General features: G+C 41.7%; 1 protein-coding gene and 1 long non-coding RNA gene across 2 annotated transcripts; one reads left to right on the top strand and one right to left on the bottom strand.

Annotated features, from left to right (window-relative positions):
• The first annotated feature begins 4,842 nt into the window (after positions 1-4,842).
• LOC106587299 (SHC SH2 domain-binding protein 1) lies at positions 4,843-17,924 on the top strand. Its single transcript, XM_014175558.3, has 13 exons — positions 4,843-5,204; positions 5,617-5,796; positions 5,970-6,085; positions 6,369-6,577; positions 9,052-9,147; positions 9,887-10,117; positions 10,688-10,865; positions 11,306-11,426; positions 14,559-14,690; positions 14,956-15,074; positions 15,225-15,311; positions 15,752-15,893; positions 17,115-17,924. The coding sequence occupies exons 1-13, from the start codon at positions 5,018-5,020 to the stop codon at positions 17,459-17,461; spliced, it is 2,145 nt and encodes a 714-aa protein (XP_014031033.2). The 5' UTR covers positions 4,843-5,017; the 3' UTR covers positions 17,462-17,924.
• LOC106587303 (uncharacterized) lies at positions 7,148-8,421 on the bottom strand. The gene is made up of 2 exons (XR_001324408.3): positions 8,226-8,421; positions 7,148-7,551 (listed from the first exon to the last, which is right to left on the bottom strand). It is a non-coding gene; the product is annotated as an uncharacterized LOC106587303 (long non-coding RNA).
• Positions 17,925-26,393: the final 8,469 nt, after the last annotated feature.

Raw genomic sequence — 26,393 nt, 5'->3', positions numbered from 1 at the left:
TGACATGCTTGGTGAGTATGCAAGCCATGGAAGAACTGGGACATTTTCAGCTTCGAGGAATTGTGTACAGATCCTTGCGACATGGGACCCTGCATTATCATTCTGAAACATGAGCTGATGGAGGCGGGTGAATGGCACGACAATGGGCCCCAGGATCTCGTCACAGTATCTCTGTGCATTCAAATTGCCATCGATAAAATGCAATTGTGTTCATTGTCCGTAGCTTATGCCTGCCCATTACATAACCCCACTGCCACCATGGGGCACACTGTTCACAACGTTAACATCATCAAAATGCTCGCCCACTCGACACCATACACGTGATCTGCCAAATTCTCTAAAACGACGTTTGAGGTAGCTTATGGTAGAGAAATTAACATTCAATCATCTGGCAAAAGCTCTGGTGGAAGTTCCTGCAGTCAGCATGCTCCTTCAACTTGAGTCATCTGTGGCATTGTGTTGTGTGACCAAACTGCACATTTTAGGGTGGCCTTTTATTGTCCCCAGCACAATGTGCACCTGTGTAATGATCATGTTGTTTAATCAGTTTCTTGATATGCCATACCTGTCAGATGGATAGATTATCTTGGCAAAGGAGAATGCTCACTAACAGGAATGTAAACAAATTTGGGGACTTCATTTGAGAGAAATAAGCTTTTTGTGTATATGGAACATTTCTGGGATTTTGTATTTCAGCTCATGAAATTTAGGACCAACACTTTACATGTTGAGTTTTTATTTCTGTTCAGTGTAGATTAATTTGTGTTCTCCACATAAGGTGACACAAGTGCCTGGTAAATTACAGTATTTTCTATACTTAGTGACATTGTGGACATTGATGTACAGAAACTTTGGCTTATGGACCAGCTTCAGACTGGAACTCAGGAGGACCATTGCAGCTTTCATCTATGTACTACTGAGTGCACAGAGACAGGTTGACTTTTTTCGAACGAGTAAAAAACAAGGGGGCTAGAGTGGACTGTTTTGACCTGACATGGTGACCAGGGTCTAGTGCTATTTTTTTAGGTACCGGAGCGAATCTTGTATTTTTTTTTTATGTCATCATTTCTCAATTAACCGACATGTAGCCTACTGTATAATTGCATTTAAGAATATACATACTATGCATCCTCCTAATTGCAGATTGCCTATGCTTACACATAGTGGCTCAAATATGCCTTATTTGGTGCTTTTATAAAATCCGAAAACACCAAATTAGGCCTACCTTATTATAAATTAGGTCAGTGGTAGGCAACTAGATTCAGCTGTGGGACGGATGGTCAGGTCGGAACATAATGATAATAACTTGTACACTGCAAATTGTATTTGAAAATAATAATTTCATAACTTGATTACACTGAGACACAATCACATTTGTCTCTTTTGTTATTTGTGGGAATACTTTGGAAACGACCACTACACCACTGATGGTGACCGACATGAAGCAACTTAAGAGCAAAATATATAAAATTGTCATATCGTTGACAGAACTGCAAGCAGCAATGAAAAGTACAATTTTGACAGATGACTCTGAGTACACTCTAAGAAATGTGTTTGGATGACCCAACTGCTGGGTTACAGGCATTGGGCAACTTAGCGGGGTTGTTTTCTTGAGAAAATAGCAAAGTTGGGTTGTTGATGCTGTGTTATTATTGATATATGATCCAGCGGGTCAGATCAGAAGGTAGGCATAGCTTAGTAGGGGCGTTGCTTTCAGATATTGTTATTTTTGGCTACCTGTGAGAGTAAATGTCATTCCTGTTCCTCTGTTCTGTTGTATTGTTAGCACATGAAAAATTGTTAGCACTAACTTCTGTCCCTCTACTTCTCTCTCGCTACCCCCTCCTCCATTCCTATCGCATAACTTCAAAGAAAATTACATTTCAGACAGTTTTGAAGCTTTTATGAGGCTTACAGAAGTGTATATGTTCCAATGTTGGGATAGTTACCACTTTATTACAATATGTAATAAATAATCTAAATATTATTCATATTATATTATAACATGTAATATGCAAAAATATATAAGGAACATTTAAAATTGCAGTGTACTATCTTAACATCTGATACAATACAACAGAACAGATTAACAGGAATTACATTTACTCTCATGGGTGGCCCAAAATAACTGTCTGAAAGCCATGCCTCCTGAAAATAACCTAAGGATTACATTATAAAATACCCAGCTGCTGAGTCAACCCAGCATGAAAGTGAATATAACCCAACTGATAGTTAAATTAACCCATGTTTGGGTAATCTGAACAACCCAGCCAGTTGAGTTATTCACGCAACCCAACTGTCTGGGTAAAAATAACCCAGCTTGTGCTCTGTCCAGTATTTACCCTGCACTGGGCTACCAAAAATAGAATAAATAATTGGGTTGTTTCTAACCCAGCATTTTTTTGAGTGTAGGCTACGTGGGCATGCTGTCAGGAGGCTGAAGCGGCCTAAATGACAGTCCATCTGTGAACACCCACAGAACATGTGTTCCTTACACATTAAGGTCTCAAAAAACAATAATTAACACTTAACATACTCAAATATTCTCACAAGGGTTTAAAATTCTCAAGAAAATAGATATGAACATTCAATCTTTCAACTCAAAAGGCCCCTATTTGCCTCCTTACTGAGGATTTCTTTTCTGCATCACCAGCAAGTTCACTTTACCCCTTTTGAAATAAAATCAATCTTTGATAATACTGTAATGTATTTGATAATAAATATGAATTGAACAATTAATCTGCCTCTTGAAAATGTTTCTGCTGACACCTACTGGACAGAAGTATGAACTTCAGGGACTAGGGCTGCATCTGACAAGGCCTTGCACTGGGCCTACTAAAGCACAGCAACATAAGCCTTTCACTATATAAACACATCCCATGAAAATATCCCACAAACTCGTCATAAACAGTCGTAAACAACTAGGTGTGTAGTTTGTAGGTCAACTTCTAATAATGATTTATGACTGTCTGTGGTTGAGGGCTATAATACTGTCAATTAACAAAAACCTAGCTAGTGAAGTCGACAGTGCTGCTTACCTTCATGCTCAGATTCTATCCCAAATAATAACGATAGAGGACAGTATTTCCTTTTTCAATCCTGCTCTGACAGTGGTAGTTTAGCTACATCGTGAAATGGGCCTCATACACAGTCACTGGACTCAAATTGTCAAAAATTCAAGTCAGGTATTTTTTTACCAACTATTTTTATATATTATATGTTTAACTTTATAACCGGACAGTTGTAGTATGCTATTTGTGAATGTGAATATTATTTTATTATAACTAATAGCTAGGTCTATATATTTAATTTGTGTGAGACATTATAATCAAGTCCAAAGGATGTTGCAATTTTGATAGTTCAGATTTTCCTTAGATTGGTACTTATACAATAACACAACATGCACCTTACACATAACACATTTATTACTGAAATCATTGTTTCATTTCTGATGCAAATGCTTGCTGGCTTGACAAGTTCACAAGATCATACAAACAGAGATGTCCATTTGTTATCCTGTGGTCCTCTGTATGTTGTTACCCAGTCATCAGATTATATGTGCTCAGCCAACATGAAAAATAGCATGTGACAAGCTACGTGTCAGAATAGCCACCATGTTTATCATGTAGATGCTGATTTATACCACAGTCAACAACATGCTTGACAATAAAACAATCCTCTAATAATGCTCAGTGTAAACAGACATTTTCCAATAGTGAATGAATGTAAATCCACAGTTTGAATTGAATGTTATTTATAGTGACCTGGCCAGTTTGATGTACCTGATTAGGTTGATGGATTAAGACTGAGATGCTGATGGACAGGTATAATCAGGAGGTTGACACCATATTGCTCTGACTAGGATCAGGACGTCACCAGTCACCACTGTCCATCTCATTTTAAAGACTTATTCTTGACATCCCCCACTCTCCCCCCACCCCCCCTTCTCATTCTGCTCTTTCTTACTCATTCCTTCCATCTGTGCACTGTCCCTCTGAAACGACATCACTGACTCACTATTACCTCAGTCAGGACTACTGCTTGGTGTGTAAAACACTGCCCAGAAACAATGACTGTATTCCCACTCCACCACTGAAAAGGATGCTGTCAGCAGTAGGCTACCACTTGAACGTGAAAAATGTTAAAGGGGTACTTTGGAATTTTGGTAATAAAGCCCTTTATCTACTTTCCCAGAGTCAGATGAACTTGTGGATACACTTGTTATGTTATGTGCATTTTGAAGGAAGTTGCTAACTAGCGCAATGACTTGAAGTCTATGGTATCTGCTAGCATGCTAGTAGATACCCTTCCAGTCATTGTGCTAACGCTAGTTAGCATTGGCTCACGAAACTACCTCTAACTTCCTTCGTACTGGACACAGAGGCAATAAAATGGTATCCACGAGTTCATCTGACTCTGGGGAAGTAGATAAAGGGCATCATTGCCGAAATCCCAAAGTATCCCTTTAAGGCTTTTATCTCGGTCAAGGATATCTCTCTCTCCTCTCTATCTTTATATCTCTTTCTCCCCCTCTATCTCTCTCTCTTTATTATTTTTGTTCTGCATCTCAATAGTCAAAGTGCGTTCCTCAACTTCCTCCGGAGGCTCCCATATGCACTGGTCTGAATAAACAATAGAACAGGTCAAAGGTATAGGGAAGACCAGGCATTTCCTTTGTATATAAATGTCTCTAATGTAATATATTATCAAAGATTCTTTACAATTTGTGATACATTTGCACTCATATGTAAAAAGGAAAAAAGAACTGGTTTACTATTGGGAACGCCTATCAATGGAACCACGCCAAACCTTTAGCCAACGGCAATGCTCATTGGTCGAGACTCCGTAAACCGGGGAAATTTTGAAATGAGCAATGTGAAAGTGCATTTCTTAGGAAAGGCACAGTTAGTTCGCTAACTCACCTGTCATTTTAGTGCTGGATTTCATTGTACATTCGGACCTCTGCTGTGCCTAGTTTGAAAGTTGTACATTGGCTGAAGAAGACGGTTGTTCATCTATGACGGAGCCTCAGCTTGAAGCAGGAGGAGACACGGCGGCCGATGGAATGATGTCGACAGCAGATTCAATTACTTCAAGTGAAAGTGGACAGAACAAGACAGACAAAGTGGATTTGGAGTCAAATGTCGAATTAGAAGAGGACGCCAGAGATTTTAATTTGCGACAAGAAGATGTTGTCAGACAAGGTTTTGTTTAACTATTGTTGCACATCTCAACCGTGCAGCTAGCCTAGCTAATAATGTTGGCAAGCTAACGTTCGTCAATTTACTTAGCTAGTTATCTAATGTTACTGTAACTAGCTAAACATGCAATGCCGCCAACTGTTGACTCATAACAGCAAATAAGGCTAGGTATATCTAATTTCATCTCTATTTGCTGTATTTCAAAGAACTGATAGAGAGAGAAAATGTATCAGTACCTATTCATGGAATTATTTCGTCTCCCCTTGATAAATACCTGCTGCTAGGCCATGCCAGATCAATAATTGATCATGAAGGATAGGGCAAAAGGGAAGGAAACCACGTTACACTATGCATCCAAGTAGTAAATTATGTAAATTATATATCAATCTAACTTATGCTTTATTTTCTAACACAGGACTTTTTCAGAATGAGGAGGATGACCGTGACAGCGGCACAGACTACTTCAACTCTGATATGGCTGGTACTCAGTTGCAACGTGATGAATGCGTAGGAGATGCATCCCTTCCTGACACCTTTCAGACAAATGAACTGCTTTATTACGAGAGATTCAAAGCCTATCAAGACTACATGCTAGGTATGTAACCTTACACATTCTTGCATAAATTCAGTTGTCAGGTTTACTGGCTAAAGAGGATGAAAGATGATTACACCAACCATATTGATCGATCTTCAAGGCTCCCAATGAAAAATCTAAACAAAGCTGACTTGAGGTGTTGTCTCAGATGCTGTCTGTGCTGTTTTGCACAGGTGATTGTAAAACATCAGAGGTGAAGGCCTTCACAGCTGACTACCTGGAGAAGGTTCTGGAGCCTTGTGACTGGCAGGCACAGTGGTGCACAGACGTTTTTGATGTGCTAGTGGAGGTAAGTCACTTCGACCTGAAAGATTTCCCAGCAAGAGACTTGTCTAAAGGAGCTGTGCTTTGTACACTGCATGAATGAATTGGAACAGTTGTACTCTGGATGCAGTTTTATAGGGAATCTGAATCCAGAGGTCTGGTTAAACAGTGAAACAGCTATTTTTTTCCAATGTTATACAGATGGTTGGATCTGATCAGAAGTAGTCAAACAGGGTAGCCTAACCATTTACCCTTGGAAAAATTGTCATATAAAGGTTACAACCTCATACTTGTGCCCCTTTCCTCAGGTGGTGGATGTGAACTGTAAGGAGCTGAAAGCCAAGGTGAAGCTGGTGGTGCCCCTGCAGTGTGAGACGAGAGGCTGCGAGCTCACAGAGGCAGCCATGAATACCCTCTTAGAGGCCACGCTGCACAAAGTGCCTCTGCAGGAGCTACATGTGGTGTTTGATGAGTCTGGGGACTTTGACCAGACTGCACTGGCACTTGAGCACCTCCGGTAAGTCCCTATTGTTAATAAAACTGCTGAGGTTTTTATTCAAAGGGCTGTTAAAGCCACAGTTATTCTTTCCATGTCAGATTAGAAAGCACCAGAAAAAGTTCCCAGGGCGATTTTTTCCCCCCCGCCATAATAATTATTGAAACAGGCCTCTTGTAGGACTTTGCATGGGGTGGAACTGATATTCCATTTTGCTGTGCCTGACTAACATCTCTTACTGTGTGTGTGTGTGTGTGTGTGTGTGTGTGTGTGTGTGTGTGTGTGTGTGTGAAAATGTATCCCTCTTGTCTTTTTGGCCGCTTGAACTTTAGAAGAACTTATTTTTTGGAGTGGTAAAAGCTGCAATATGTCAACTTTTTTTTACAAAAGCACTCAGAATAATGTCAATGGACAGGTAACTTCACCCCTACCTACATGTACACATTACCTCAACTAACCTGTATCTCCGCTAGAGATGAAACGATATGAACATTTCATATCATGGTTATAGTGACCACGGGTATCAGTATTATCGCGGTATTGTTAAAATGTGCTGGAAATGTTAATAATGTACTGATCCACACACTGAAATCATTTCACCAAGTTTTATATTGAAAACCAACAAATAGAATTAGCAGCACTATGCACTTTTTGTGCGCATAAACATTAAAATAATAACATTAACGATGGCACATGTGGCCATGAGGTAAAAGTTTCCCTAGTGCAGGTTTAAATGAACACAACCTTAGCAATCAAATAAACAAACAAACAAATAGAATTAGCAGCACTCACTTTGTAGTGAGGCACAGCAACCTTCATCAGCCTCAGAAAGCCAGGCCTCTCAACTTAATGAAAGGGCTGCAGTTAGGTCTTGAGCATTTTTTGATGTGGGTGCATAAGCAGCCTGCCTTTTTTAAATGCTTGCTCAGGTGTGTTACAACTGTAGATGAGGAGGGACCAGTAGTATCACTGGGTTTGCCTGCTGCACGCCCACTCTGTAAACAAGGGAATAGAAAATGTATTATTAATATTGGTGTTACGTTATTATTATTATTGTTCACACACAGTCTTTCTGTGTTGCATTTGAGAATGTGCAATGACCCCATGCACAATTTACATGAATACAAATGAGTCTTAAGAAGACAATGATAATTGCGATGAGCCCAACAATTGACATAAATACAGGATTCTTGTATAGGAGTCTATAGTGTGTCTCCTGTTGGAACACTTTTACAACCAAGTCGACGTCTGCCGGATTGTAAATGACCAAAATATCTTGGTTGGGTGACTAAACTACATCAAATCAAATGTATTTATAAAGCCCTTCTTACATCAGCAGATGTCAAAGTGCTGTACAGAAACCTAGCCTAAAACCCCAAACAGCAAGCAATGCAGGTGTAGAAGCACCGTGGCTAGGAAAAACTCCCAAGAAAGGCCAGAACCTAGGAAGTCCTCTTCTGGCTGTACATAACTTGTGCAATGGGTGAATAGAGTCTGCAGACACACGATGCATTCAGCAGAACAACGTGTAGTGTTTTTTTCAAGAGTAGGTAACACTGAAAGCTTCAGTTTACATTATTGACAAGCTATTAGCAAGTTAAACAGACAAACCATGGCATTTTTCACCCATTCCGAAGTCCCCACATCATGCATTGAGGTAAAAGCTTACCTTGCATTCGCTATAAAGTAGTGGGTGTTGGTCACAAGTGTTGCCCACTTTCGCAGCAATTTTTTTTATTTGCATGTTCTGCAGACAGGGTGACCATCTTCGATTAAGTTCCCCTAAAACCCAAAATACGACCGCACTTCAGATTTGGTCCTCTTAGAAGGCTGAAAAATCTCCCGAGCGCTGTCACTGCCTTCCGCCATGCTTTCACACACAACAAAACCCACGTTGCATGCTGCGCCTGCGTCAGACTGTTGCTCACTCTGGTTGATGCTGGACAGTATTTACCGTGAGTTTTTCAAACCGTCGTAATCTAACACGGTTTTAATGATAATAAAAATTTGAAACGGTAATACTTATCGTCTGGAATTTTAACGTGGTTCATCGTGAAACCGGTAACCCTTTCATCCCTAACCCCCGCACATTGACTCGGGACTGGTACCCTGTATATAGTCTGGTTATTGTTATTTCGTTGTGTTACTTTCTATAATTTTTTACATTAGTTTATTTGGTAAATATTTTCTTAACTCTTGAACTGCACTGTTGGTTAAGGGCTTGTAAGTAAGCATTTCATGGCAAGGTCTACCATTGTTGTATTCGGCGCATGTGACAAAATTTGATTTGACAGACGAGACAGAACCGACATCACCCGTCACATTACAGCGGCAGAAAAAAAAATATATGGACTAGTTCTTATGTGATACTAAATAACAGAAGGGTGTGTTCAAATTTCGTGGTGTGACAGACCGATAATACACTGGAGCAACTGGTTCTGCTTCTGTGCTGTGAAATCTCTTGTCTGAACTGTCTCAAACCTTTTTCTTCTTAGGTTTTTCTACAAACACATCTGGAGACAGTGGGACGAAGAGGAGGAGAATGATGACTTTGACTACTTTGTCAGATGTGTGGAGCCCCGCCTCAGGCTGTACGTGTAGAGGGGGGGGGGGGGGGGGGGGGGGGGGAAAGATTAGTCAGTGTGTGCACATTCTCATTTAGGCTGTATTGGTTCAGATCTGCCAATGACACGGCTAGCTTGAACCCATTATTTTAATGCCGCTATCAGAATGGCCATATGGCATAGGAACCTGTAGAGCATTGTAAATGAGTGCAGTTCAGGAACACTTGAGCAAGCTCTGTGTCTAATGGTTGGAGCTGGATATGTTCAAGGCTGTTAGTGAGAGGGTGCAGATTATTCCTTGGACACTAGATGGCAGTATGTTCCTGGGGATTGTGAGCATACTGTGGCGTCTCCTATTTTGTTTATGGGTGGAGAAGGGGTTTAACATATCTTATTGGCTTCAGCAGAAATCCACAAGCTTGTTAATGTTAGACCAATCAGCTCCTAATTTATACCAAGGACACTGTTGCCGATTTTGCTTTTAATAGACAAAGAATGTCTTTAACCCATTCATGACCGGCTCCTTAGATAGAATGGAGGGTGTCGATTCCTTCTCCAAATAATGGTTAAGAACATTTTCAAATGCCGGACAAGGCCATCAAACAAACAATATTGTGCTCTGAGCATCTCCTCTAAAGTTATCTGACCTTAACCTCTCGTTGCCCTCTCTTGCTGAACACTTTGTTCCCAACAGTCCTCATAATGCGATTGTGTTTTAAGGAAATCAAAATGAGTATTTCTCCCTCTGTGGCTGTCAACCCTGTAGGTTTTATGATATTCTGGAGGATCGGGTGCCTGCTGGACTTGTGGCAGAGTATTACTCTCTTTTGGCACGCTGCTCTCAGAAGTTCCATGAGTTTTCTAGCCTACGGAACGGCATCAGCAGCGACTCGGAGTCGGAGCTGGACAACGTGTCCATGGTGGAGGGCCTAAGGATGTACGAGCAGATGGAGGCTCTGAAGCGCAAACTCCGGATCATTGAGAACCCGCTGCTCAGGTAGCTGGCCAAGGGGACACGGGGTGGGAAGACTGAGAGGCGCTATCAGTGCCTCTGCAGAGTGTGTGAGGGAGTAGTTGTGTGACTGATGGAGTTGGTCTCCTAACAGAGGGAAAAATAGGAAGACGGCGTAAAGGCTATTGGATTCACCTCTGTCCCTGAGCTAACATGTTTGACCTATACTGCCCCAGTTGAGCGCAAAACCTCTCACAGAATGGCACTACACTACAGTCCAATTCAATGCATCATATTCTGGTTAGAATACAACAGAGTGACAGCAGTTGAATTTAGAGTTACTACTAACGCACACTTGGTGGCACCTCAATTGGGGAGAACGGGCTCGTGGTAATGACTGGAGCGGAATCAATGGAATGGTATCAAACACATGGGTTTTCCAGGTGTTTGATGCCATTCCATTTGCTCCGTTCCGGCAATTATTCTCCCTTCAGCAGCCTCCCCTGGCCTATACTTTGAGACGCTATTGGAAAGTGGAGATGCAACCATTCTGCTTTGTCCAATGCTGTACCATTGTGTTCTTATACATAAATCTATTCTCTCCTGACACTGCAGGTATGTGCTGGGGTACAAGGTGAACTCAGGGCAGCAGTCGTGCAGGGCCAAGGGGCCTCGTGTCTCAGGTGGCCGGATGGTCCATGTCGTGTCTGTCTCCACTACAGTCAGCCAGCTGCAGAGCCTGATTGCAGACAAGCTAGGGCCCGAATTCTCAGGGGAAGAGTTTGAAGTACAGGTATGGCAAACAAATAAAATCTTTTTTTTTTATTTTTTATCCATGACATTTGTCCATTCTTAGGCATATTGTATTTTGTCAAATTTAAATTTGCCTAGGTTTCCATTTCAAATGGCCTGTTTAATGAGATGACCAGAGATGAAAACCAATGGTTAAGTTCTCTAACTATGTCACACTTGTGTATTGGTCTAATGCGCTGGGATTTGCTAAGGTGTGTGGGCTTTTTTTATTTGACCTCCCTAGTTCCTGTACACTGGCAATCCACCAGGATTTGTAGAAGCTGTGTCTGTTTGCCTGAATGCCTCGGCTCTAGTATCTTTGTATTCCACTGAGACGTTAGAAGCAGAAAACATGTGTTTTTGTGTCTTTCTTTGTTTAGTCATGAGCGCAGATCTGTGTTGTATAGACCGACCGTGTACTGGAACTGCTCTAAATGTTAGTTTTACAGTGAGCCCCTGCTGGCTGTGAGTGCCTGCTACGAGGGAGACGTGGTCATCGTCCTTCCAGGACACTACAATGTCACCAGCTCCATCAGTATCCCAGACTCCATATCAGTGGAAGGTAATGTTTCACATGTCTGCAAGCAGCCTTTATAATGGCAGGGTGCACTACTGCTGTATGTATGTACAGGTAACTGCCAGAGTAATGGAGAAACAACTCAATGAGGGATACAGAGTGTATTGAAAGTAGGTGCTTCCACACAGGCGGGGTTCCTGACTTAAAACAATGTAAACCATTTGCCATGGCCGTCTGTCACCAGATCTCAACCCAATTGAACACGTATGGGAGATTCCACCACCATCAACAAAACACCAAATTATGGAATTTCTTGTGGAAGAATGTTGCATCCCTCCAATAGAGTTCCAGACACTTGTAGAATTTATGACAAGGTGCATTGAAGCTGTTCCGGCTCGTGGTGGCCCAACACTCTATTGAGACATTGTGTTGTTTCCTTTATTTTGTCAGTTACCTGTATGCATCAGTGGAGGCTGCTGAGGGGGAGGACCGCTCATAATAATGTCTGGAATGGAATGGTATCAAACGCATGTTTGATACCATTCCATTCATTCCATTTCCAGCCATTATTATGAGGTGTCCTCCCCTCCACAGCCTGCACTGTTATGTATGTATCCTTTGTTGCTATTAGCCAGCCAGGGATGTTTCTTGCTGGATTCAGGTAATGAGAAGTATAATCTGGAAGCTTGGTATTGCGAAAATCCAGATTCCACTATCTGAATCCAGCAGGAGGCCTCTGATTTTCTGTTTTCCATTCATTGAAGTCTGATGTTCAGTCATTGCAAAAATGTCATTTTTAATATATATATATATATATATATATTTTTTTTTTTAATGTGAGTTGTTCAACACATTTTGCAGGTTGTCTGAATCCTTCCATCCCTTTCTGTCACTAAAGAATCTGTTGCTATATCTGTGACTAATGTGCTGCTAAGTACTGTTATGGCCATGGAAGTTATTTTCATATTGAACACTTGTGTAAGTGTTTCAGATGAAATCAAGTGTTCACCAGCAGATTATACTTTTACGGTACTGGCTGTACTATGTGGTGGGTTAATGCTTGTCGAAGGTAAAACAACCACTCAATCTACAGCACATGGAGTGAAATGAACGTATAGCAGAGAGGATGTGGGATGTACAGAGGGAGCCCTCGGGAATAAAATAGAGATTGCTGGCGCAGTAAGCATTTCAACGGGGATGATATTAATGCATAGAGAAGGCTAGCGCGGGCGAGGAGAGGTCAGAGCAGAGGCGCCGTGTCAGTCTCTTTATGTAAATGCAGGGCCTGCCGAGTTGGATAGAGGGAGGGGAGGTTGGAGGGGCTGTTTACATGCGTCTGTTTCTATGTGCGTGCCCTCCTGTGGTGCTAGGAAACCCCTGAAAGCTGAGATAAAGAGGGTGTGGAAATAAGATGCGACGCTGCCTGGCACTGCACCACGACAGGAAAAGAGCAACTCAATTAGACCACCACTGGATTACCATAATAGAATTCTCCCTCCCACCAAAGAGCCTTTGATATTTAGAGGAGCAGGGCACACACAGGCGCTTATTGCTTTTTGGATATTGCTGTATCAAAGATGGATGGGGAAAAAATGCATATGATCTATCTTCATAATAAGTATTGCGAGAATTTCTGAAAGCGTGTTCCTGAGGAGACATTAGAATTCATTAGTGAGGAGGTTCAGTCAGTTAACACTTGTTAAGAACAGACTGCATTCGTGATCTGCAATCAGTGCACCCGTTTTAGCGTTTTTGAAAATTAATTCTCTAAGCAGCAGCACATTTTTGCCAGTCATGAAGTCCACTGGGAATAGGGTTTTTCTCTCCTGGATGTGTGCATGGGCCTATGACTTTACCAATCGATATTCAGCCTTTGGCCTTTCCAATGGCAGAGTGTGGAACCTAGCCAGTGCTGTAGAATTGTTGGCCACATTGTGGAACACCTGTCTCCATGCCATCTGTCAAGGAACAGAGAATAATGAACCCTAGCCGTCAGAACACTGTCCATCACATTCTGCCTGCCTGCCTGGGATTGTGCTGAATCGCTACTTGTCATGTACACCACTGTGAGGTTGGAAGGAGTGTTCGGACCCAACACTGTGGCCATTGAGCCATGACCCAGTTGTCCCAGCTGTCAGCATGCAAAGATGGAGCAAATGCAATTTAATCTAAATGTATTATTTTTATGTCCAGTTGGTGAGGGGGGGGGGAATTAATACAGTAATAGAGTATTGCGCTATTGTTTTTGCAGAGTTTCTATCGATACTGTGACTCTATGTTTATATTATTGCTAGGTAGTTAATGTTAGCTAGCGCTAGTCGGCTGTACCTACGCCAAAACCTAATAGCTTATCATTCTATTCGCCATCTTTTTAAATGCTGAGCCAACATGTTTTCAGCACTTATCTCCATGACTGATCAAAATGCCTTTTTCATGGCTCTCTTGTCCCTCTGCCGCAGACATGCACTACCGGTCAAAAGTTTTAGAACACCTACTCATTCAAGGGTTTTTCAAAAAAAAAAAAAAAAATTCTGCATTGTAGAATAATAGTGAAGACATCAAACCTATGAAATAATACATATGGAATAATGTTTTAACCAAAAAAGTGTTAAACAAATCAAAATATATTTGAGATTCTTCAAATAGCCACCCTTGCCTTGATGACAGCTTTGCACAATCTTAGCATACTCTCAACCAGCTTTTCCAACAGTCCAACAAGGAGTTCCCACTTATGCTGAGCACTTGTTGGCTGCTTTTCCTTCACTCTGCGGTCCAACTCATCCCAAACCATCTCAATTGGGTTGAGGTCGGGTGATTGTGGAGGCCAGGTCATCTGATGCAGCACTCCATCACTCTCCTTGTTGGTCAAATAGCCCTTTCACAGCCTTGAGGTGTGTTTTGGGCCATTCTCCGGTTGAAAAGAAATGATAGTCCCACTAAGCGCAAACCAAATACTCAGGCCACAAATTTAATTAAACAATATACAACATTACTTCTTACTAGTAATGCATTTGTTTTAGAAGACTACAAAGCATGCTCTTCTGTTTTTTTGTGTGGGGGGGGGGGGGTAGAGCTGAGTGGCTGGTAGATTTTTAAATCTACCTGCTCTGGTGGCTGGTGGACCAAAAAGTAAATTTTAGGCCCTGATTTAGGCTAATAAATCTTCTTTCTTTTCAGGGTTCGGCCTACCTGATGAGGTGGTGATTGAGAAGAAGAACAAAGGGGACTCGTTTGTGGAGTCAACAGGAGCCGACGTGAAGGTCTCCAACATCAAGTTCATCCAGCACGACGCTATCGAAGGCATCCTCTGTGAGTCCTCTTAGTCCTTCTCCCAATGTGATGCTGCCTCTACATCTACCCTGCCCCCCAACTCTACCCATTGTCCTGCGTTAGTAATTCTGCCTAAGCTGCTGGCACTGCTTAACATCTGGCAACAGCAATATATCAATGACTTTCCAGGAGGAGAATGGAGTTATGGTCATACACGCATTCGGAATACTAGGATCTAGCTGGCCTCTTTATTTACCTCCTGGTGTCAATCTTCATCTTCATCTTATTTCCCTCTTGTCTCCAGGTGTACGTCAGGGTAAGCTGGAGATGGAGAACTGTGTCCTTCAGTGCGAGACGACAGGTGTCATTGTGCGGACGTCAGCCCACCTGACCATGAACATGTGTGACCTCTACGGCTCTAAGGTGAGAGGTCATTGACGCTCATCACTCTTTCACGGTGGCTTTTATTTTTTTATTAGTACAGATCTAGCTCTCATGTTAATCATTGTGTGTGTCTGAGGCCGTGTAGTAGCCTAGCTGTGTCTCTACATGCTGATAACTGTTGTGCTCTAGGGAGCTGGTGTGGAGATCTACCCTGGCAGTGTCTGCCGTATGGTGGGAAATGGCATACATCACTGCAAAGAAGGGATCCTGATCAAGGTGAGAGATTTGAAGTTCTACTGGTCATTTACCAATCGGTATATTACTGCTCCTAGCACAAGCACATCCAACCTCCATCTCTTCCTAGGTTCAGTTCAATTCTAAGCCTGTGGCATTATCTTCCCTCAACCGAAATTGAATTTAGTGGAGAAAGATGTTAAAATGCACACACACACCGCAAAAACAAATATGGACTTATTTCCCTTGTTACCTTCAGATGCGTTCCCGGGGTCTTATCTCATTCCCTGAGGCTAGAACGGTAGTGTGTTTATCGCTCCCTCACACAGAGCTTTCCTTCCTGTTGTCTCTCTGCTCAGTGTGTTGGACTTGGCCAGGACAACTTAAGCAGGAAGACTGATGTGATGACTCTGTTTATGCCTGTCTTTCCCCCTCTCTCTGTTGCTCATCTGTCAACCTCCTCCATCCCTTCAACCCCCCAGGACTTTGCCGATGAGCTGGACACCATGCCCAGGATCACCATGGTGAACAATGTGATCCACAACAACGAGGGATACGGAGTGATCCTGGTCAAACCTAGTGATGCTGTACCGGGCGAGGTTGCACAGGAAGACACTCCTACAGGTATGAACTAGTTCCAAAGCCTGGGGAAGTTTTCCTCAGGAATATGATTTAAAAAATGTATAAAAAAATGGGTGGAGTACAACAGTCTAGATGGAAACTAGTGATGCATTGACACTTATCAAATCTATCACATATTTTGCATCGCTGGCGTTCCAAATCGAGTTTTGTCTTTATGAAAATTGAGATTTGAAACAAGCGAGCAAGCTTAAGATACAGAACTAACACCGCACAAGCTACTAGAACTTTCTTACATGGAAGGAAAAGAAACATGGACGAAACAAGGAAAAAACTGTAATGCCTCTGAGGGGAAATGTAATTACTACTTAGAGAATTTAATTTGAGCGTTGAGTACCAGCACTCCCATTCAAGCACATAATCCAATACTGAAGTTCCAATAGATTTCCATAGGTAGAATCAACAAGACAGGACTGTCACACGAGACACATCAATGGGTTTACTATCTCTGGAAGGCTGAGTTGGTTTCACTGGGAAGTTTGTGAGAAAATGTGCTTGACCTTCAGTCCAGGGCAGCTACAGAATAAAAGGTGCAGCTGAAGGTGGCATGGCTTAAAATACGTCTGGAGTGCTCTCTTCATCTCCCTCACGCTCCGATGTCCTCTAATGGAATATGCCTTATTGTTTAACCCCAGTACACAGGAATAAATACCTCTATCCCAGGCAGGAGAATGAGCGAAAGTGGCAGAAATTTGAACTTAAACAAATGAAATAAACAAAGCTATCTCTTCTCTTCAGATTACCCTTTAAAAATGTTATCTACAACATTCATGAATTTTGCGGAGACACTACTAAGCCAACAACTGGGTAGTAATTGTCATTTGCGTTGTTATTGAAAAGATGATGTCCATTATGGTGCTTTGTTATTTCCCCTCCGGAATTTGAAAAAAAGCTGTTAATAAAACATTTCTCAACACTCCATTCCCCACTTTAAACGTCGTAAAGAGGCTGCTCGCATTTGGATTTGAAAAGGTAAGAGCAAAGCAATTATCTACTATTGATCCCAAAGGGCAGTCTTTGTTAGAATACACTGTCAGTCTGATTTGAACAGAATATAGTAATGTTTCACAGGAAGGCGTGGTGTTTTCATACATGACAAATCCGAATGCCATGATGGAGAAGGAAGTGGAAGTGGTGGTATTAGGTCTGAATGTCACAGCGGGGTGTTAACAAGCCTGTCATGAACAGATTCACATTATTTTCCAGATGAGCAACTGGATATAGAAGGGAACGAGGACATGAAGGGTGAGGGGAAGATGCAGGTGGGTGTGGACGTGCAGCTCATCGTGGTGGACGACTGCTCTGTGAAGGAACCAGTCCCCTATTCGTCTTGTTACGTCGTACCTCCGGAGTTCACGGAGGGCAACGATGCCATCAAGAGGGAGCTGGTGGCCACATCAGCCAAGAAGCAGCGACGCCGGAAGAGCAGGCTGAAGGAGCTGGGAGTGACCCAGGCAGATGACAACCTGCTCTCCCAGGAGATGTTTGTCTCCATACAGGACAACCAGTTCAGGAGAAACGGCATGGGCAGCTTCGGCACCTTCTTGTACTAACTGACCCGTCCTCCTGTTCTGTATTCCGTACATGCACAATCACACTTTTACTTTATTTATTCCAACCTCTTTGCTAAATTTTGCTGCACTGACTAGTGAGTGAGTATGTGTATTTTTAAACGCTTTTTAACATGGCTTTTTAATACAATTCTCATTTTAGTATACTGATATTGTGGAGACCTGAGTCTAATAAACGCAATTATTTCACTATGACTAATGATGAGACTCAAATGTCCTTCAAATGTTTTTCACTTTTTTGGGTGGATATTGTATGATGTCTTGTAATGGGTGTTAAGATGACACTGTTTGAAATTTATTTTTTTGTTGGGGGAAATCACATTGTCTTATTTTTGGAGTTATTATCTCACCCTCACCTGTAGTTCTGGTCATTTGTTTATCAAATGTTGCTGAAAACACTGTAAATATTCTAAATCATGAGCCAATAAAATGAGTATTTATGTAAGTTTTGATCTATTTGTTTTTTTACAACTGGACACAGGACATATGAGAGGGGGGAAATCTGGAAGGGTGCTTATTGGTTTTCTGGGCTTAAAGCTTCACCTTTTATAAGATGCTCACAATTGTTTAATTCCAGTTGATTAATTTCCTGGGGATTAAAGGGCTGGTAAAACCTCATTACACCACAGACAGTTTGATTAATTACCTAATCCAGCATGCCCCTGTGAAATACAACACATTGTACTGCCTCTTATGAGGTGTCCCATGCTGACCTCAATAGACCAATTTATTCCACAAATTCAAAACTGAATTAAATGGTGCCGGTAATCATTATTTCAGTGAAAGCATCTGCCCAATGATGGAAAAAAATGTATCTGGTGATGAGTACAGACTGACAAAAGTCCATATTTAGGTCAGCATTTGACTGGGAGAATAGAATAATTGGATGTGAAATGGTTTTGTTAAATTGAATGTTTTTACATACACATTTAATGGACCCACTAACAACCTAGCGATCGATCATTTCATAGTGTTTTGTGTATGGGGGGGGGGGAAAGCTTTAAGGGAATGTGCCGTGCCGAGGCGTTACTTTCCCCCCTCTGCTTATTCCCGGTAGGACTTGTTGCTAGTGAATGACTTGATCCTATCATAGCATATTTATAATTTCTGCATTAGGTGAAAGTTCCCTGGTTCGAATACCCGAGCCGACAAGGGGAACAATCTGTCTCTACCTGTGAGCATGGCACATAACCCTCATTTGCTCCAGTGTATGTGACAATAAAACTGATTTTTTTTTTGTTAAAAGCTATAGGGAATGCCAAATATAATTTATAGGTCTGAACACTGGGTATTGGACATAATCTATGAACAGGATCCAGGTGGGTTTTCATTGTCATCTGAGGAACCAATTATTTTCTAGGACCGCTCAGGAAACGTGTGGTTTTGTATTGAGAAACTACAGGCGATTATAGATTTTCCTCAACGTTTCAGTGACGTGCTATAGATGTCAAACAGAACGGGTGAAGAAAGAAACTGCAGGGCTGTTTGGCAAACGTTTTATCTTCCATAAAATCATTTTAGAATGACAAAAACAAGAGCTCTGGGTGATGGAGGACAGTAGAAAGTGCTGTTTGAAGTGTCCTTTTTATAAATAGTGAGTCTCTACAGGAACGAGCAGTGGCCGTCGTTCTGGGGGAGAGGGAAGGGCCTGTCTGTTGTCCTCAAACTACTTTGTCATATGAGGGGGGAGAGCTGACAGGCTGGCTTTCAGACTCACTATTTCTCTCAACTTTTGTAGCTCCCCTCCCTCTTAGCTTTTATGCGAAAATGACATTTTATGCCATGACACTTTCTGACAACAGACTATATTATTAATTATTTGATAGGCCTAAATGGCTGCATTCACACAAGCAGCCCAATTCGGACCTTTTTGCCCAATAAATAGCAAAATAGCTGATCTGATTGATCAAAAAACCAATTAGTGACAAAAATATCAGAATCTGTTTGAGTTAATGAATACTCTTGCAGTCTTTAAATGAGAAGTTGAGACTCCTTTGTCTTCCTATTATTATTATTTTTAAATTTGCTATGAGAATTCATATTATTTTAATTAAGAATTACTTCAGGTTGGCTGTTAATTAGCTGTGTCAGGCACTTTCCACCTCTCCCCATTACTTTGTCAAGCCTGTAATTCTCCTGGGGTCCCTCACATTGCCATTTCTACTGAATATATTGTAAGGAAGGGAAACGTGTGTCATACACAGTGTGTGTGTATGCATGCATGTGTGAGATATTCTGTAGCTAAATGTCAACTTTTTTGTGAGAAAAAAAGCCCTATTACTAGGCTATTCAAAATCAAATACAAATTCAATATGATTGTAGGCTAACTCTGTAAGCTGCTCTGCACAATCAATGAACCAACAGTATAGCCTAGGCCTATATGGTGTGCTTGGGCTCATATATAGGCCTATGCAAATGCATAAGCTCTAATATGCTTATGGGTGTTTTGAATGAATCGTCACTTTAAAAAGCGCTGTCCATTTCGTTGTGTTAGGCTATGAAACAACATCCACAACTACCATGTTTTCCACTCAGTTTCATACTGCTGAACTTCTTTTCAAATTGATCAAACACATTGAGGTGAGATTTAAAAGCACATACTGTTTTTGATAAGGGTTTGATGTGATTCTTGATTTCATTTGCATTGATGTCAGAGTGGTTAGAGGGACAATAGAGCCCTGAGTACCAGGCCATTAGCCACCTGATGGTTGTTAGCGAGTTGGCTACTACCAACGCATGTCCAGAGTGCATAAGAGGAGATTACTGTGACTCAACGGTCACGTGGAATTTTACTGCGGTCATGACTGGTGGTAATATGGTTACCGCAACATCCCTACGTGTGTGTGTGTGTGTGTGTGTGTGTGTGTGTGTGTGTGTGTGTGTGTGTGTGTGTGTGTGTGTGTGGTGTGTGTGTGTGTGTGTGTGTGTGTGTGTGTGTGTGTGTGTGTGGAGGGAGAGAAGGAAACGGGACCTCAAATGGATTTGTGACAGAAAATTGAAATATTTGCTCACAACCCATGGCACCTAAATCTGTTCTGAACATGGAGGCTGGCCAGGGGTATTGAAGGGCACAGAAAGTAATCTGAGCGAAGGCAGTTAAAAAAAACGAGCCTGTTCAGATAAAGCAAAGGGAAAAGAAAGGGGAAAACGTATTTCTGTGGGGGAAAGTCTGACTTCTGATATAGAATACTGTAGAACAAATAATTGTCTGCTGTCTTGGTTTTTGTCTCTTGTCCTTGCATGACTTGAAGATGGCAGACGAACGTATGTGGTGAGTCTGAATGCACTCTTGTGCTTGGGTGTGTGTTCAAATATGTGATGCATTGTGGGTAAATTGTATCTGACTGACTGATTTACAAATAATAATGAGTAGTTATTTACGATGCAAGGTTTGATAGATCAGTCAGTCCGCAGTCGCCTACAATGTCAGCTGCAATGTCGAACAAGCCCTGTGTGTGTACGCGCATATGTGATTGCTTGTTTACATTCACACGCATGTTAATTTGGTAATCATCTTGGCCAAACAGCTTTAGTGCTGTTTTAGACCGTTTTGATCAGTTGGGAATGTGCCTCCTTAGGGCAACCAGTGGGTCGAACATTAAATCCTTTGGAGCTGCTAATTGCAACGGTATGAGTGAAGATTGTTTAAAATAGCCAGCCATCAGCACAATGGATATATGGAGTTTTAGCTGAAGTCCCTGTGAAGTAAATAAAAGGGAGTTGAGGCCTGTAGGAGGACTGATTTTCATCTATTTCCATTATTTTTCTCCAGTGTCAGCAGACTATAACCAGACTATTTCCGATCAATACATACTGACATTGAATTTTTTTGAATTGATACATCAGTGACTGTATGCTAACAGCCTGGCAATGATAATCATGAGGTACTCTGTTGGGAGTGAGAGTGTGCTCTAATGTGGTTGTTGTGCTACAGGGCAGCTACAACATGGAAAGTAAATGTCTGTGCTGCAGACAGATAGATACCTGTAGTACTATTTCATCTCTTATGTTTCACATGTTGCTTACTGAGAAAGTTTAGCCTAGCGCCCATTGCTAAAGCTACAAACGAAATCACAACTGACAAGGACTCAAAATATGTTTCCGTTCTCTGCCAGTCAAGCTCTTGGCATAAAATTACCACTATGTGCTCAGAACACAATCAATGGACAAACTAGGACCAAAAGCTTTGTTTTACCGAATAAAGTTTGTCCTCAACTGATCTACCAGCCACCATCTGTGGAGCGATTGGCTTCAGCTAAACCTCACATTTGGCATGGCACAACAGCTAGCATGAAATGGGGCCAATGGCTTTGACGTACGTGAGAGGTAGATTTGACTGAGAAAAAATGCGTGTAAGCTATTCATATAAGCTTATTCATTTGCCATCACACATGCCTTTCTTTACCTGATCAGTAAAAAAGGAGAGCCAATGTGTTTGGAGACAGCTCCGTTTGAGGAGAGAGAAGTATGTTAGATCTGTCACAGATGGCAGACAATTATCCGTAGGCCAAAATGGATGGATTGAGCCCTTTAAAAGTTCTGTGTAGAAAGCTTTATTTGAAATCCTTTATCGGAAGCAGGCTATTATTGTCACTCTCAAGAATAGACCACCTCCGATCGCAGAGAGCTAATTCATTATTTTAAAACATGAAGTAGACAGGATCTTTACAGAAAATCCATGACTGTGTAACTAAGTTAGATATTTAGCTGGTTAGATGCAGCAGTTAATTGTGATCCATAAAGTCCCTCCCCTCAGACAGTAGTTAGGCTACAGAGAATTACTGCTAACACCAAAAGCTTTCATCCATATACGTTCACTTGCTTCGTCTCATTTAGTTGCCCCTTTTTCTACTTTTGTTGTGAGTCAGGGGGGCAGAATCAGTGTGCCGAACCCAGACCCTGCTGCGGAGGCAGATCGATGGAGTCTTGGTGGGTCATCTGCCACAGTTTTCTTGCTTTAATGACTGCAATATCTCATACCATCTGTCATCCTCAACAGGCCCAGGTGGGGGGTCCCACTCAATTGGGCTGGATTAAAGACGGGTAATTGTCAGCTCTTGCTACGGTGCCCCTTGCCAGTCTATTTCTGATACCACTGATAGGGCAGGCATCATCTCTTTTCTCGCACCGATGGCTTAAAGCTAATATCAAGAGACTGTTTTGAAGTTGAAGTTCTCTTCAACTACACCAAAAAAGTGAACTTCCTCATACTTTTTCCCCCCCCCCCAGCTACCCTTTTTACCAAGAAATGTTGATGGTCTCTACTGACTTATCTTTCAGGTTCTTTGTCAGTTTCATTATCATTGTGAGAATTTTACTTGGGCCTACAGTACATGGAATAACAGTAAACATTGCATTTTTCATATTTGGTGTTGGAGTAAAAAAGTGGACAAAGTTAGAATCCCCAACCCAAACATTAGTATTGTATAGGCTACTAGTCTTTATGGCTAGCAACAGTTTGGAAAAAGGAATTAAACCAGGTATCTCAGAAACACCCAAACACAGATGGAATCCCTCATACAAGAGCTTCCAGCAGAGACTTTTGTAATGTTTTGGTCTAAAAGAGTAACAGTGAACAAATTGTAGAGAAAACAAAGACTGTGTGTGTGTTACCCATTTACTGGAAGCAGGTCAAGACACATCAGTGGATATCAAGAGTAATGATTCCCTTGCTCCTACGGTGCTGAATGTTTCTCACGCTGTACGCAGGAGAGGAATGCTGCAGAAAACCGGCTCATACATCAACTTAGACAAAAAAATAACCAGATATGTATAGATACTGATGTATATGCAACAGAAAAAATAGACACTGTTGTAGATAGTACTCCAACACGGCATTTCTCTCCGTCTCCGGTTGTTACAGATTGTTGCTCTGCATGAAAATCTCTTCCTACTGTTATATCTCCCTTTTTTTTCTCCCCAGGCTGTGATGAGTACAAGCCAATCTGTTGTTTTCAAGTGTCAGTCAGCCCTTCAGTGGGCATTGGTTAGGTCTCCTACCACTTTCTTATTTAAGGGTCATAAAACCACCACGATCTTGTAAGCTGACATGGCTCTCTCTGTTCAACTCTACTGCCCAGCAGTACTGCCAAAAGCAATGCCAATTGTCGTCACAAGTGAGGAATAAACTGGCCGTATTATTGCCATAGTAAGGACGTGAGGGAAGCTTTTCTATAAAAGGACTCTGGTCTCCCTCATAGCATTGATTGCTGTACATCTATAAACGCGCCTTGAGCTGAATGCAAATACTCTCCCCGAGAACGCTAATACTCATCGCTATTCAGCCCCATGTCAGGTCCCTCATTGTCACATTAGAATACATTTTGTACTTATTATCCTTCAGTATGTAAATCCGGTTGAGGCAATTACGGGCTTCAGATGGATCATTTGACAAATAGTGCGTAGGTTTTTTTGTTTGCTAATTGCTTGCATGAGTGTGCTGACTTTTTCTTGCAGAGGGGATTTGAATGACTCTGTGTGTGTTCTCCCTTCGGAGTCTCATTACTGTTGACGGAGGATGGGTTTATGCATCCCGTGGACGGCAGGACAGGACTTATATACAGCTGGCTCAACACAAAACGACCTGGGAAACCGTCTAGTCAGAGTACACAGAAAACCTGCCATTCAACCCCCTCACTCCCTTATGCAGTCTGTGATTTTGGTTGTGTATCAAATAAATGTACCACGAGGATAACAAATAGGATAACCCTCATAAGCATCCTTGTGTGAAAGCCCCCTCTCTTTCTGCTGATGTCCCTAGTTCAACAGTGCTGGCTCTGGAAATCTTAAGGGCTCCAAGCACACACACACACACACACACACACACTAAAATCACCTTTATCCCCTATTTTCTGAACAAGACAAGGGGGACCCATGCCTGACACCTACTTAACCATTCCACCTGTCTCTCCTGGCCTCCAGTTAAGCTGTGCGTGGTGCCTCTTGTCCCGCAGAGTTTATTATAGGGTCAGTGATGATCGGCTCCCTGTGTGACTGTTTGTGTGTGTCTGACTCTGAACATTTACATTCATTACCCTCAAAGCATGCATGTCCACCGTGACACAGACTTTTGTCTGACTCTCTGTCGCCGCTGGTTACCACCCTACCACCCTATCCCCTTAACACTGCCCCCATCATGACCTCTGCACAATCGGGCCTTTCCAGGAAAAATATATCCAGACCAATTTAACCAAAATATATCCAGACCAATTTAACCAATTTATTTATTCTGTGCAAAGTACGTGTTAAGAAATCAAACACTTGTGTTTCAACCTCATCCTCGACCTAAACCTCAACATGTCAACAGCTATAGGGAAATGTAATAGTCACTCAAGTCCTCTCTCTCTTCTCCATCTACAAACATGTCTCAAAGGGCAATGGTCTCCTGTAATGTCATAATAACAGGGTTACCTTTGAATACGTCTCTGTCCACGTCTGCTACAAATGGCTTAGTAAAGCGGAGGTGGTGGGATAGATGGGAAACAGGCTGGTGCCGGTGGTGAGGAGAGGTTGAATCATGCAGTTCCTCCACGTCCCCTTCCATCCTCTCACAGCCTGTGGCTCTGTCTTTCTGCTGTTTGATGTGGATCTCCTCCACTGGTGTAAGCAGAGGGCTGGTGGAACAGCAGGCTCCCTATGCAAGCTAGAGAACCCCAACAGAGCTGCTAGATTTCCTCAGTGAACACTGTGAGGAGAGGAGGGAAAAGATAAACAGCGAGAATATTAGTCCAAGAAAATATAGAATGGAAGGAAAAATGAGAACAGAAGATACTGTGTGAGACTGAGGATGAGAAGTAGTTGTTAAAACAGTAAGGATAAGAAAAAGGATATTTTAGAAAGGCTGACATCTAGATGTCCTAACTGGTCCATACAGATGGTAACCCCAGTCAAGTTAACAACTCATTTTTATTAGGGAGGTTTTATTAATCGGGCAAAGCGCTGACTTCATGATCAAGAGCCTTGGTTTATGGAACATTTTTGTGAGGGCAATTTTCTCCCTCTCCAACTTTATCTTCTTCTTCTCTCTCTTCCTTTCTCCATCAAATAAAAATAATTTTAGGCTTCTTAACAGCAGGGGCAATGTCACATTGAATTTAACTTGGTAGGCTATTTAATCACAGCCAAATCTAAATTGACAGTGCCGGCTTTCTTGGCACAAACAATATTGGAACAGATTTGCCCTTAGGAAAAAAATATGAATGCGTAATAAAATAGAACAATTGTTTTTGCTGTCCTCTAAGTTTAAAGTCTTTAGATCTCACTGAACATAGTATTTCATTTACAAAGGACTATGTTGTTAATTAATTCATTAAATACCGCAGGCATTGAACAAGTCCTCTGAGGACTTTGTGAAACTATACTGTCAGCCCCTCCCAGAACCCCCTCACCATCCTTCATCTAGCTTAGGATTTAGACTTGGAAGACTTGTGGGAATGATCCCATCTGTGTGGTGTGTGTGTGTGTGTGCGCGGGTATGTGCATGTCCGCGTGTGTGCATGTTAGTAGTGATTGTTTTCTCATCCCTCCTGAAGATAGCATATCCCTCTCTGGCTTAGATAATCAGTGTGTGAGAGGAATAAAGATGTTTAATCAGCTAAGACTCATTACTCACTGGGATGTTAATGGGAATTACAGGGGAGAGATAGACTCACCAGGTTGTGTTTAAATCTAGATTGAGAAGAAAGTGTGTTGTTTCCTGATGGTCTACAAATGTGGGATCTTAATTTGATTACCCTGTTGCAGGAGAATTTTACGGCAAAGCAGGAAATGTAAAACTTCCAGTGTATTTGAGGTTTGAAAAGGCTTCTGAAGTTTGTAATTTCCACTTTGAAATTTCAGACTTGATTTTCCCTTATGAAAAATGTATCAACCCCTACAAAAATGTCAATTTAATAATACATAATAATAATTCACA

This window comes from Salmo salar, chromosome 26 (assembly GCF_965601325.2).
Source record: "Salmo salar chromosome 26, fSalSal1, whole genome shotgun sequence".
In the NCBI taxonomy this organism is placed as follows: domain Eukaryota; kingdom Metazoa; phylum Chordata; class Actinopteri; order Salmoniformes; family Salmonidae; genus Salmo; species Salmo salar.
The sequence above is the reverse complement of the archived record's forward strand: the minus strand, read 5'-3'. Positions and strand labels throughout refer to the sequence as shown.